Here is a 13,720-nt window from a genome sequence, read left to right as displayed (position 1 = left end):
CTCCTTGTGTATATAGTGCATATTTACTTATATCTATATTTCATGTGGATTTGTACTCATGCAAATCTTGTATTTTATTTTATTTTTTTAAAAACTTTTATGTAACATTTAGCACTGTAAGCAGATTGGCCAAAAGCTACAGTATTTGGTTACTTTGGTTTACATTAAATTGAATTTTCCCTATTAATTCAGTTTTTGGAAGTGTTTAAGTGTTTAGAAATGAACTTATGTTTAGCAAGTTTAGTTTGAAATTTTTACCTTGAAGTAAATATGATTAATACCTGTTGTTTTTGTGCGGTTGTAATTCCAGTCCGAAAACAAAGCAATGTTCTGTGGATAATGTCCAGAGAGGTTAAGTTATCTCTATTTTATGACATGAAAGCTTTGTTTAACTATTGCTATTCCTGGAGGACTTTTAATTCGAAGTTCTTCTTGATCACAACTGTTCAAAAAACAACTGAGAAAAACTAGCAAACGCACCAAACAGTAGTTGTTGACATTATTATCAAGCTAACAATCAGAATGTTTTTCAATTTTTGTGTCTTTAAAATATTTAAATATAAGGGTTTTTTGGGGAAAGCAAAAAATTTCATCAGATTTTTATTTTTTAATTTTTTAAGACATTTCCTCAGAGAGTGATCTCTCAGAGCTACAGCTGCAGCTCAGCTTTATAACTTATTTCTGTTGCTTGGGAAAAGGAAATTCCCTCTTCTCATTTCATATATCAGCTATATTTATGTAATATTTTTATCCTTTTTATGTGTGTTCAGATTTTTCTTATCACGTCCAAATCTCTGATAGATTGAAATAAATATTTTTTTTCTATTGTGCATTAGAAAACAGACAGAAGACACTTTGAGGAATGAGCCCATGTCTTAAAAACAGACTCAAGTGTAACCTGTTGGATCGTCCAAATATACGCTGCTGGCTTAGACGGTGCGCTTTTCCTCAACGCAGAAAGCTCTTGAATTAAACGTAGTCACCAGTGCAAAACAAAAAAAATAATAATATATATGCGTATGATTGGATGACAGGCACAAACTGGGGCTAATAGAGGCCTATTATCTCTGGTTGCACAAAGAAGAGAGAGGCAATAATCTATTCTTGTGCAAGAGACGGCTTGGTTGTCATAGCAACTGATATCCATTTTTATCCTTCATCTGACAAGCTGAGAGTGGGCGGGGCTTCCAGCTGTCAATCATTACCAAAGATGGTACGATGTAAAAAGATGGTGCCCTCCCTTGATGATTCACATATTTTAAATGTTATAAAAAGGATCAGTTTGCCAATTTGCATATAAAAAGACCAAATTTTAATAAAATGGGATTTTTTTTATTTCCAAATTAACTGCAGTCATTCGCTGTTTTATTCAATACTATTCACAGATAAAATATATTTTGGCAGGTGTCTTAATTATGTCTGCATTCCGCTTACAGTAAAGGGGGTTCTGCTTTGTCTGGTTAACAGTCTGAGCTAATAAATGCTATAATAATAATTTTCAAAAAGCTAATTAATTATAACAGCACATCAAAGATACAGTGAACGCAACTGTGATTCAATATAAGAGCGTTAACATTAACAAAATAGTTAATTAAAACGACGTTTTCTCCTGCTCGCGACGTCCCTAACGAACCCGGAAGTTACTGTGACGAGTTCATCTTGTTAGATTTCATCTTCTTTGCTTTGGGGGAAAAAAAACGACATTTCCCAGAAGGCATTGCGGTTGACCTATCAACCCAAAATGTCAGCACCCTTAAGAAGCTCACGCACCGGAGGTTAGTGCAGGACTATTTGTTTTAGTTTGGTTTGGTGTGGGTTTTATCGTCAGGACATCGCGTCCGCCAGTGTCTCAGTGATCTACGGGGTTGTTTAGCCCCGAAGAAAACATGTCGCTGTCCCTAGTGAAGATGTGTTGTGAGTCTCCTCTGTTGAGGTGCGTATCACAGCTGAAAATGTGCAGGAGGAGAGCTCACAGTCGTAAGGCGACCTCCTACACAGTGTTGAAACACATCTGGATGAATAGACCGTCCGTGTTTTCCAGCGGCTGCAGGAGACTGAGCACAAAAGCAGACAAGGTAACAGACACACACACACAGACATTTCAGTCACCGCTACATGTAGTAATGTTGCTAAAGCTATTAGAGTAAGTTGCTTCCTATTCATAATTCAATACTACACTATGGTTACAGTTAATACAGCCCTTAAATGTGTATATATGTATATATGAATGTATTTATGTGCACGTGTAAAAATATACTAACTGTTCACACTGCATTGAACCAGTCTACCAATCTATATTTAATATTATAATCACACTTACTGCATCACAGAGGTGGGAAAAAGTGTTCACATCTACACTTAAAGTAAAAGTATGGATACTTATTTAAAAAAAAAAAAAAAAATAAAAGCACTGGTCAAACTCCTTTACTAGAGTAAAAGTAAGAAAATGCAGACTCAGAGATGTATTTAAGTATAAAGTATTTTTGCCTTTAATGAAACAATACATCCTTTGATAATTTTCAGGAGTCTTAAATATGAGCATATTTTGCATTGTAGCACTTAAATTACATTTAGTCTTAAACCCTTAAGTCCGTTTATTACCGCTTCATTTGCAGAATGACCCCCTCTGGCCCCGGCCTATTATATTTCTCTTCCTCATCAGTGGAGCCCACCCCAGGGACGTCCTCAGTTGATAGTTGAATGACAATAAATTTTGTTATTTTTAAAGTAACTCTGGGTCTCTCGTTTTCCTTATTTAGGTCTAAGTTTAACCCGTAATGGTATTAAAAAGGTCTTAAAAGTCTTAAAATTCACTTGTTCAAACTTGCAGAAACGCTGATTTTCCAAAGTGAACAAAGTTCTGACAGAATAATCTGGACTGAACCGACCTGTGGTCTTGCATCTGGATCATTTTTTAACAGCTTCTATTTTCTTTAACTCTAGATTTTAAGTTGGCAGAAGACACAACTCGTTCCCCATGAATCGCAACATAAAACAGTTCATAAAATAGTTCTCTTAAATAAGCCCATGGATGGGGGACGTCTTGCTTCTGCAAATCTTCACTTTCTTCCTCCGTGCTGCTGCTAGTTTTCTCTTTAACGCTCCACTCACTGACTCTGCATCTTTCCACAGTTAACTGTCCCTCTTCTTCTTGTCCAATCATGTCACGTCTTTCATGTCAAATGTAAGGTGTAGAACGTGCAGACATTTGCGTACAAAACACACTCAAATAAAATACAGATACCTGAAAAACAAAGGTTTTGTACTTCCCACCTCTGTTACTTCATACCAACTTAATACAATAGTCATAGCTTGTTCCCAACTACTGGGTAAATTCTGATATTTACACTATTTGCACAAACTGCATTTCCATGTGTACGTACCAAAGTTGCGTTTGTGTTTGAATGAGAAAACAAGGAGTACCATTAAACAGATGTGCAGAGAAGTTGCATGTGCATAATGTTGTTCACTCCATTAATAGTTAGTAATAGACGTAGATGGATTACTTCAGCAGTCTCCTTTCCTTTGTCTTTTCAGGACAGTGTTGACATGTCCAAGTTTCCCGTGGACAGAATCAGGAATTTCTGCATCATTGCTCATATTGACCACGGGAAAAGCACGTTGGCCGACAGGCTGTTGGAAATGACCGGTATGTTTTATCAGGACACCACATCCTTGTTTTTCTTTTCAGGAGATCAAGACATTTTCAGAGACATTTCATGATCTAAAAACTGGTCCTCAGCGTAACAAAGGCCAGTCAGTGAAAAGACAGTTTGAGATCGATGGTGTAAAGTAACTGCATTGCTCAGGTGGTGTATCAGATGCACTGTGGTCAATAGCTCATCTGACGCACTCACGGTGGAAATAAAACGGTCACTATTATGATTTAGACCGTTTGCATGCATTTTTTATGTTGTCTTATTATCGAAATTTAGCAGATTCATTGTGTCAAATTAACTAACAAAATGTATTCTTGCTTAGATATACAGTATTTATCAGTTTAGTTAGGTAACAACAACAAGGACAAATTATATTAAAGAGCTCGGATTCATTGTGTCCTTGTTATGTCTTGAGTGTCTTCACACCTGTGACATAAACACTTATGGCAGGATCATCCAGGACACATGTTAATGCCAGATGTGATCAGGGACTTTTGGTGCGTTACATTCGTGCTCAGAAGGGGGAATTTCCGAGTTCCGAGTTGGAATTTTCAACTGAAGTCGGATTTCCTACTCAGAGTTGAGTTACCAAGATGGCCGCCCCATGTGTAAACAGTAATTAGAAGCTCCTGTAATATTCTGTTTATTAGCACTTCTGATTATATTTTGACAGTGTTTTTTGTCATACATCTGTTGAAATGCTGTGTTATATAGGAACTACAAACCTATGTTGTGCTAACAACGGCTAAAAACAATGGTGTGGTAAAACCAGAACAGTGTGAAACACAAACAGCGTGGCCAACTGTGATTAATAGTGCATTTTTTTTCTACATTTAATTTAAAAAATTAAAACTTTTGAACATATATATATATATTTATTTTTTATAAATTTCTGCCTTGTGTGGTCTTGTAGATTTCATTTCATTCTGCACTCAAAAAATATAAACATTGAAAACACATACTCGGACAAAGCAAGAGCTTTCACAGAACGTGGCCGTCTAGTTTTCCGACTTCCCGTAACTGAAACGCCGATAACTCAGGTGCCAATAATTCCGCCCTCTGAGGTAAATGTAACGCACCAAGTAAGTGAGTAAGTAAGTCATATAAATCAGGGTATATTTGTCAAAGTCACTCATGATGTAATTAACAGGTGCCATAGCAAAGACTGAGAAGAACAAACAGGTACTGGACAAGCTTCAGGTGGAGCGAGAGAGGGGAATAACGGTGAAGGCCCAGACGGCCTCGTTGATTTACAGCCACCAGGGAGAGCAGTACCTCCTGAACCTCATCGACACACCCGTAAGTCCTTAGCTGGGTTCTTGGTGTAAAACTGTGTCCATTGATTTTCTTTAAACATAAATTATGAACAAGTGCGAGCTTCTGACTTGTGTTTATGGACAAGTGTCTTATGGAAAGTGTATTTAACAGTTTCCCTGCAAGCTTTGGCACCACTGACTGATTTTATGTTGCCACAAATGTCTGAGCTGTTGCTGGAAATAAAATATAAAGCAGACTCATAATTAAAATAAAGAGTATTTATTCATTTTATTGACAATTTTAAATAGCTGCAGGTTACAACTTTAAAGGCCCACTGTGCAGGATTTAGTGGCATCTAGTGGTGAGGTTGTAGATTGCAACTAAGTCAATATCCTTCTCAGGCCTTAATTTGTATTTGTAATGTTGACATTTTAGACAGATGTGTTTTCTTGTATTATTTGTGTTTACAGGATGATATTTGTACGTTTAAATGTTTTTCCTCTGCTGATAGATTCTGATAGATCATCGCAAATCCTCACATTCTTCCTAAATATTCATTGCTTTAAATTCGCACTCTTAGAGGAGTTTACATGTTGCACATCTGTTAAGTTGATTTATTTACATGTTGCACATCTGTGTTCCTCTAATCTTCTAATAACCTCATATTCTTCTCTTCTCTTTAGGGCCATGTTGACTTCAGTTACGAAGTGTCTCGCTCAATTTCTGCATGCCAAGGCGTCCTGTTGATTGTTGATGCCAATCAGGTACTAAACTGTATTTTCTTAGTTAAATAATGTGGCAGTATTTAATGCATGCATTGATTATTATTATTATTTTTTAATGTAAAGGGCATCCAAGCGCAAACAGTAGCTAACTTCTACCTGGCTTTTGAAGCTCAGCTGGCAATCATCCCTGTCTTAAATAAGGTACATTCAGTTCTTCTATTTTTGGTTAATTACACATGTTTTATTTGAGTAAAGATGAGATGAGTCCCTTGATTCTTTCATATCTCCCTCAGATTGACTTAAAAAATGCAGATCCGGAACGAGTGGAGGCACAAATCGAAAAGGTGTTTGATATTCCTCGTGAAGAATGCATCAGGGTAGGATGGAGCACATGTAATATGCTTTGTGATTTATTGTCAGCCGCTTTTCTGAGGAATTTCCCCGTGTTTTTCAGGTTTCAGCTAAACTTGGAACAAATGTTGAAAAGGTTCTCCAAGCGATTGTGGACAGGATTCCACAGTAAGAAGCCTCGGGTGGTTATTTGAAATACAGCATGTTGGAGGTAAAGAGAAATAAAAGGAAGCTCTTTCTTTCTCTCTCTTTTTTTTTTTTTTTTTTTTCCAGCCCCATGGCAAGCATCGACGACCCATTTAAAGCCTTAGTGTTTGACTCCAATTTCAACCACTACAGAGGAGTGGTGGCCAACATCGCTGTGTTTGGAGGTCAGGTCAAAAAAGGGGACAAGATCGTGTCTGCGCATCTCCGCAAAACATACGAGGTCAACGAGCTGGGCCTTCTCCGGCCAGATGAGCACCCGACACAGAGGCTGTACGCTGCATTCATCCTCCTCTTGTTTACCTTTTTTTAATCCTTCATGTTTTATTTCTCTTACTAAATCTGACATTAGTGACATTTTCAAAATCTTTTTTTACAATTAGACATACAGTCCTAACTAATGCTGGTTAATTTTATACAATAATTCTGCATATGAAGATGCATCACACAAGTTCAGTGTATTAAAATTAATTTAAATATACATATAGTTCATTTGCATGAACACCCCCCCTCATTTGTGTTGTAGCCCCTTGAAGTAATGCAAACACTAGAGTTGTAGTGCTCTCTACTGGACAAACTATGCAATGATACATATTATATTATTGCTCATATATATATGTATATATATTATTATTTTTTTTCCTGTTAGATGAAAAAGGGGCTGTTATTTCAAAGAATATACAATATAAAAATGGATACCCATGCTGTATATCTGTGACAAGCTAATCTATATCAGAAAATATCTAATTATTACCATGTCAGTGCAAATAACTATAGAAGATGACGTACAGTCCACACATTAGACAAACAATGGATTTTCTTCAACATTTATTCAGCTGTTCGTGTAGATTATCATTGTATTAGTGTCTAAAGCGTGCTGTTGTGCAGGCTTGCAGGCCAAGTGGGCTACATGGTAGCAGGGATGAAGGACGTGAAAGAAGCCCAGATTGGCGACACTCTCTACAGCCAGGAGCATCCAGTCGAAGCTCTTCCAGGGTTTAAACCTGCCAAAGCCATGGTCTTTGCTGGTAAGTGCTGCTTCTGTTGTATTGTAGATTTTATGTTTGTTTTTTTGTTTTTTTTTATTGCTGCTTTCGCTTTAATTTTTATTGCTTTCGAACCAGAGAGATGCCAAACTGGATTTCATTGTTTGTTTTTTACTGGACAGTGACATTAAAGTTTAGAAGTGAAATATGCTCCTATTGGGGTCTCACTGTACAGCCATAAAACTGTTCATTCATAAAATCTCTGAGATTAGAGGAAAGGATTGTTAACCTGGCCTGTTAACCGTGGACCCCTAGTGGTCCGCGGTGTAATTGCAAGAAACCCATGAAAATAAAACATCTTTTAGAAAACATCATCTATAGAAATTGTATTATTTTACTCAAATGTGACTGAGATCTAAACTACATTGGACACTTTTATTTCTAATTACATCTGTTTCACAAGTGTAATTTACCGTATTTTAAAGATCTCGCACCCGGGTTGCATTGTTCTAACTTACTGCATGACGCTGTTAATGCAAACTTATCTCAAATTATGAGGCCCGTACTGTTTCAGTGGGTGTACACCATCCATGACTTAATAATGCTCTTATTGTGAAACATCTGCAGGAACGTGTTGTGGGAATATCATTAACTTGCATGTTCACCTATATTACCACTTGAAATTAAAAGAAAATATCCTTGACATCTTTGTTTTTCTAAAATCTGAAAATATAATTTCACACGTGTGTTGCTGCTGTTATGGACAATGACGTCAGATGTTTCCTGTGCTCAGTTCAGTCAATTCGCTGGTACCGTAGTGACTCTACAGCAAGAAAAATGGTGTCTTTGCAGCCTTTTCAGAGGAGGAAAACGCAAATAATAATCAAAAAGGTTATTGTCATGGGGGTCCTCAGGGTGGATCAAAAATATGCAGGGTGTCCAGGACCCCAAAAAAAGATTGATAACCACTGCTCTAGAGGACAAGCGGTTATAGAAGATGAGAATGTTAAATAATCCAGTGTCGCTGGAATTAAACAAAAAATAAACAGTGCCAGCAGTGCTTTCCTCATAAAACAAATGAAGAGCCGTTTTCCGCTGCTGATGCACGCTCTGAATTTCCTCTGTCCTTCAGGCATGTACCCAATGGACCAGTCAGAATACCCCGGCCTCCGCAGCGCCATCGACAGGCTGACCCTGAATGACTCAAGTGTCACAGTGCAGAAAGACAGCAGCCTGGCCCTGGGAGCGGGATGGAGGTCAGGATGAATTATTTGAATTATTATTTGAAGCTTTATAATGCTCAACTGAAAAGTGTGGACTTTTAAAACTCTGAGCAGCACTTCAGTCTTTATTTATGTAGTGTCAGTAACAGTACAAATTGTCTCAAGACGCTTTACAAAATCCGGAAACCTCCAGAGTGAGGCTGAAGGCTGAAAAACTCCCTTTTAACAGGAAGAAACCTTGAGCTCGGAGGGACACGTCAGCCTAAGGCCAGCTGGGTAGACACAGAACAAAAGGAGAGAACAGCTGGAGAAATGAGATAAACACACATCTGTCATGGATCAGACTAAAGCAAACATGTGGAATCTGGAGTCGCTATGTTTTCTTGAAGAAGTGTTAACACATACTATCCTAAAAAGTTACAGGGGAGTAGTTTGATTTTATGTATTTGTACATAAACCTGGACAACAGCTGCTGTGATTTATTGGCAATAAACACCTTTCTGTGGGACACACTCGACGTTGCCAGCATCGGCAGCCAAGTAAGAGTTTATTTATCATCGCAGGTCATATTATCAGTCCACGTGAAATGATTGTCAGCGATTTAGATCATTTACAACGGCGAGACTTAACTCACCGCTGAACTCTTTCCAGACGGGCTCTTTGTAATTAAAAGCGCGGATATCAATTTATAAAACCTGAGTGCACCTGTGGACCTTCCTGTCCCCCTGCAGACTCGGGTTCCTGGGTCTTCTCCATATGGAGGTGTTCAATCAGAGGCTGGAGCAGGAGTACAACGCCTCCGTTATAGTCACTTCTCCCACCGTGCCGTACAAGGCTGCCCTCTCCTCACCCAAACTCATCAAGGTAAGAGCTGCTCATATATTCGTCCAGCTTGGCTATCATTCACTGGCATGCTTCCCTGTGTAAAGTGATGAATTTTAATAGGAAAATACTTAGGAGGAGAATGCATTTAACTTGGATGTACAATACGAAGCGTGCAAGTTGAGTTTGCTTGAAAGTAATGTAAAGATTTGATATTATTCTGTGACAGACCTGAGAGCTTTATTCTCTAAACACAGCTTTTAGAGTTGAAATCTTCTCCTCCTCCTTCTCCTTACAGGAACACGGTAAAGAGGAGATAACCATCGTGAACCCCGCTCAGTTCCCAGACAGATCGGTCGTGTCGGAGTATTTGGAGCCCATGGTGCTGGGAACCATTCTCACTCCAGACACTTACACTGGCAAGATTATGTCTCTGTGCTCGGTAAGAAGAAGAAGACGCAAAGCGAAAGAATGAACAAAGTTTGATTTCTTTACATTTTTTTATGTAATACCTATATGTGCATCGTTCTTTCTGTCTTTTTACAAACAGACTCTGTGTTTATCTTATTTCCCTGAGGACTCTTGACATGTTCATGCCTCTAAATATCATTGGTATCGGTATCGGATCGATAATAGCGTGATGAAATTGGTACTTTTGTTGTAGTTTCTCTTCTATAGGACCATTTAATTAAGTTTCTCTCTCAAGTCCGTGCTTCTCCATCTTCACCTGTAGCAAAAGGTGGATATGGACAGAGTTTGACACTTGAATCCTAGCATCACAACAGCATCGCACAGCTAGAACTGTTGCTGTTAAATGGAGTCGGTACTCGAAAGAGAAACCAAATACAAGTGATGCAGACTCGCTTCTTTGGTGGAAGATGAGCCAACGTTTTCCTCTCTGTGCAATCTTATTACATTGTGGTTGTTTTTGTTTACTTATTTTGCTCAACAAAGTCTTGTTACTGACTTCCATTGTTGTTGTGTTGTTTACATTGTTATATTTGTTGTTACATTGCTCCTTTTCTAATTTTTCATTAATCACTTTTTTCCCCGAAACAATTGTGTGTATAATTTTTATATTGATAAGTTGTTTTATATTGTTATTAGCCTAAAATATTTGCCCTGTGTTTTATCATAATCAACTAACTAGAGGCAAAAGTTATGAAGTCTTTCAAGGATCATGACATTTCAAGTAAAAAGTATCGGCATCGACAATTCTAGCCCTGTATTTACTTGGTATTGGATCGCCAACCCATCTGATGATGCATTGTACCAAAGTAGCCCTTCGTCAGTATCTAAAGTACACACAGCACTGATTGTTTGTGTCTTTAAAGAATCGCAGGGGGGTCCAGAAGAACATGGTTTACATTGACGACCAGCGTGTCATGATGAAATATCTCTTCCCTTTGAATGAAATCGTCGTGGATTTCTATGACCTCCTCAAGTCGCTCTCATCCGGATATGCCAGGTAAAACTAAAGCAGTATTACAGTAAATACATGGCCACAGTTAATCACACATACTTGTACTTGTTTGTTTGTCTGTATTCTTAGTATGTAATGTAAAATCTGAGTATATTAGTTATGATGTTTAAAAATTAGATCTCCTACGATAAGTTCCAGACGTGGCAGCTGTGTAACTTTACATTAACAGTATTTAAAGCTACAGTGCGAGTCCGTGGACCCCTAGTGGTAAGTGGTGAAATTGCAAGGGGTCCAAGAACATAAAATATCCTTTGAAAAAGATCATATGACATGTATAGAAATAGGATTATTTCACTCAAAGGTAACTGAGACCTTTATCTACTTTAGCTAACATCTTTCACAAGCGTAATTTACTGCACTTTATTAAGAAATCTTGCATTGTTCAAAGTTTGTGCATGATGCTGTTAATAACTTAACACGATCTACGTCATCCGTTTCAAATTATGAGGCCCGTACTGTTTCAGTGGCCATACACCATTCATTTCTTAATAATGCTCTTATTGTGAAACATCTGCAACTAGACGTTGTGGGAAACTCACTAACTTGCATGTTCGGGTTAGCGCTTGAAATTAAGCTAATGTTACAAACAAACCAAGAAGAAGATGATAGTTACACAGTTACACAAAAAAGACCCTCCAGAAGGGGTTGTGGGGGTCCTCAGGGTAGATCAAAAATGCACACAGGACCCCCCCCCCCCCAAAAAAGTTTAATTTCTAAGACACTAGACTGTGATTACTTCACACAGAAGGGAGACAACATTCCGCACCAGTTAAAATAAGTTAAGACTTGTATTTGTGTAAATTATTTCCCTTCTATTCTGTGACTTGTTTTCCCTTTCCTTTGCACCTCATGTTTGGATAGACCACCATCTTGACATATCCCACCTCTGTTTACTAATTCACCATTGTGATTCTTCTTCCACAGCTTTGATTACGAGAACGCAGGCTACCAGAGCGCTCCTTTGATAAAGATGGATATTCTGCTCAATGGGCGGCCAGTGGAGGAACTCACCACGATTGTTCACAGGTACAAAAAAAAAAATAAATAAATAAATAAAACCAAAGCTGAATACGACCTCTGAAGTAAAAGAGATTTAATTTGTTTTAATTCCCCCCTGAACATTTTAGCTTACAACTCCCAATTTAGTTCCTCTGGATTTTAACTCCAATGCTGCTTGAAAGCACCGTTTTTATTTTCTTTGTCGGAGCAGTCTCCCGTAGCTTAATTGTTATTGTTACTGTCAAGGTTACAGTATATGGTCCTTCATTACTATTGTAATTATTCTGAGCCTATGGAGCATGAAATGTATTCAACACTAAGGGTAAGAATTAAAAAAAAGGGCCTCTTGGCAGAGAGTGTTAACATGACTTTATACTCTGGACAAGGACTTCATTCTAACTGTAACAAGGACATGAGAATAACTTTTCAGAGAAAAAGTGATGACACGCAGCCGATGCGAGCTTAATGAAGTTACTACCAAAGCCAGCGCACGAGCCAGAACAACTGAAGGGCGCTACACTTCACCGGCGATGGCTACTTTCAGACGATTAGTATCATAAGCCTTGGGACTGAGCCGAATCGAGCGTAGCTTCAGTGGGTGGTTCTTTAAGGGCGATGCACCAATCACAGAGCCGGATACGTTTTATAAGAGGCACCTTCTCTTGTCATATACACGCATTTGATGTTACAGATTTTATGTGAAGCACCTTGAAGGTCTCACAGCGAAGTGGCATCATATATAACAGATAGTTGGAGATTTCAGAACTTGGAAGATGTTTGTGTGGAGAATAAATGAACTTAGCGCAACTTAAGACTCAGCAGGAGGTTAACACCCACTTTAACAATTTACCAAAAATATAAATTATGTCCATGTCCAATGTCCCCAACTACTAATTTACAACATAAAACCACAAATAGATGTTCTTTTTGTGTGTCGATTAGACAAAGCAGAATAACTTAAAATAATATTTTCTAACCTCAGACAGAGCCATGCTAGTTGTTTCCTATTCCATCCTGTGTCTTTTTTTTTTTTTAACACTTTTCATGAGATTTTGTCGGAATTTGAAAAGATGTTGCTTTGAATGCAACAAGGAAGCAAGTTTGAAAACGCCTCAACCCTAGTTTGATGAATCTATGATGGACGGTAGAGTGCATCATGTTACTGTTTAAAGGAGTCGTTAATTGATTAATTGGGGATGACACATGATATTACTAGAAGTTTTCTGGTGGCCTCTGGTTCTGACGAGTGCGTTTTGTATCACAGAGACCGCGCGTACACCACAGGGAGAGCGATGTGTGAGCGACTGAAGGACTCCATCCCAAGGCAGATGTTCGAGATCGCTGTACAGGCAGCCATCGCAAATAAGGTCATCGCAAGAGAAACGTAAGTACGAGAGCTGCACTGAGCCAAAGGCTTTGCTGGAATAATGAGATATGCAAACTCAGTGCATGGAAAGGATGCAAATATCTGATGGATTTGGGTTAATGGAGTTTATCCACAGCATGACCGTATCTGTCTCTTTCAGAATAAAAGCATATAGGAAGAATGTTCTTGCAAAATGTGTAAGTAGACATCTTTTGTGTTATTTTTAACATCATTCCAGTAAAAATATCCCACAGATGTTTTGAAATGTTTCGGTTTCCTTGTTTTGATAGTACGGAGGGGACGTAACACGGAAGATGAAGCTGCTGAAGAAACAGGCAGAGGGTAAAAAGAAGATGAGGCGCATCGGCAACGTGGACGTTCCCAAAGACGTCTTCATTAATGTTCTGAAAAGGAATGAAAAGTAGAAGAGAAGAAGAAAATGAATGCACTAATTAGTAATGTATACTGTATATTGTATTACGGTATATGGAAAAGAGGTCTTTGTTATATAAAGGCCCTGCTAGGTTTTCTTTGAATAAAGTGATGCAGACTCTGGTCTTTTTCACATCAATCTTTTCCAGAACATTTAAATTAATTTGTCCTTCTTCTAACGCTATGTGATCACCTTTCTTTGAGGATTTGATT

The 13,720-nt window shown here is 38.2% G+C and overlaps 1 protein-coding gene across 1 annotated transcript; it reads left to right on the top strand.

The window, feature by feature from the left end:
• Positions 1 to 1,733: 1,733 nt before the first annotated feature.
• Positions 1,734 to 13,630, top strand: guf1 (GTP binding elongation factor GUF1). Its single transcript, XM_047584406.1, has 17 exons — positions 1,734 to 2,075; positions 3,538 to 3,649; positions 4,810 to 4,958; positions 5,600 to 5,680; positions 5,765 to 5,842; positions 5,935 to 6,018; positions 6,096 to 6,160; positions 6,266 to 6,469; positions 7,085 to 7,224; positions 8,315 to 8,438; positions 9,137 to 9,269; positions 9,526 to 9,669; positions 10,562 to 10,695; positions 11,635 to 11,736; positions 12,974 to 13,093; positions 13,236 to 13,272; positions 13,366 to 13,630. Exons 1-17 carry the CDS (start codon positions 1,887 to 1,889, stop codon positions 13,498 to 13,500), a joined length of 2,031 nt encoding a protein of 676 aa, XP_047440362.1. The 5' UTR covers positions 1,734 to 1,886; the 3' UTR covers positions 13,501 to 13,630.
• The last annotated feature ends 90 nt before the right edge of the window (positions 13,631 to 13,720 follow it).

This window comes from Mugil cephalus, chromosome 5 (assembly GCF_022458985.1).
Source record: "Mugil cephalus isolate CIBA_MC_2020 chromosome 5, CIBA_Mcephalus_1.1, whole genome shotgun sequence".
NCBI classification, from domain to species: Eukaryota; Metazoa; Chordata; class Actinopteri; order Mugiliformes; family Mugilidae; genus Mugil; species Mugil cephalus.
This window is presented reverse-complemented; position numbering and strand designations above follow the sequence as displayed.

Coding starts and splice junctions, on each gene's coding strand:
- guf1 (XM_047584406.1), top strand. CDS start 1,887: ATGTCGCTGTCCCTAGTGAAGATGTGTTGTGAGTCTCCTCTGTTGAGG. Junction 7,225..8,314: donor CAAAGCCATGGTCTTTGCTG/GTAAGTGCTGCT, acceptor TCTGTCCTTCAG/GCATGTACCCAATGGACCAG. Junction 9,670..10,561: donor AGATTATGTCTCTGTGCTCG/GTAAGAAGAAGA, acceptor GTGTCTTTAAAG/AATCGCAGGGGGGTCCAGAA.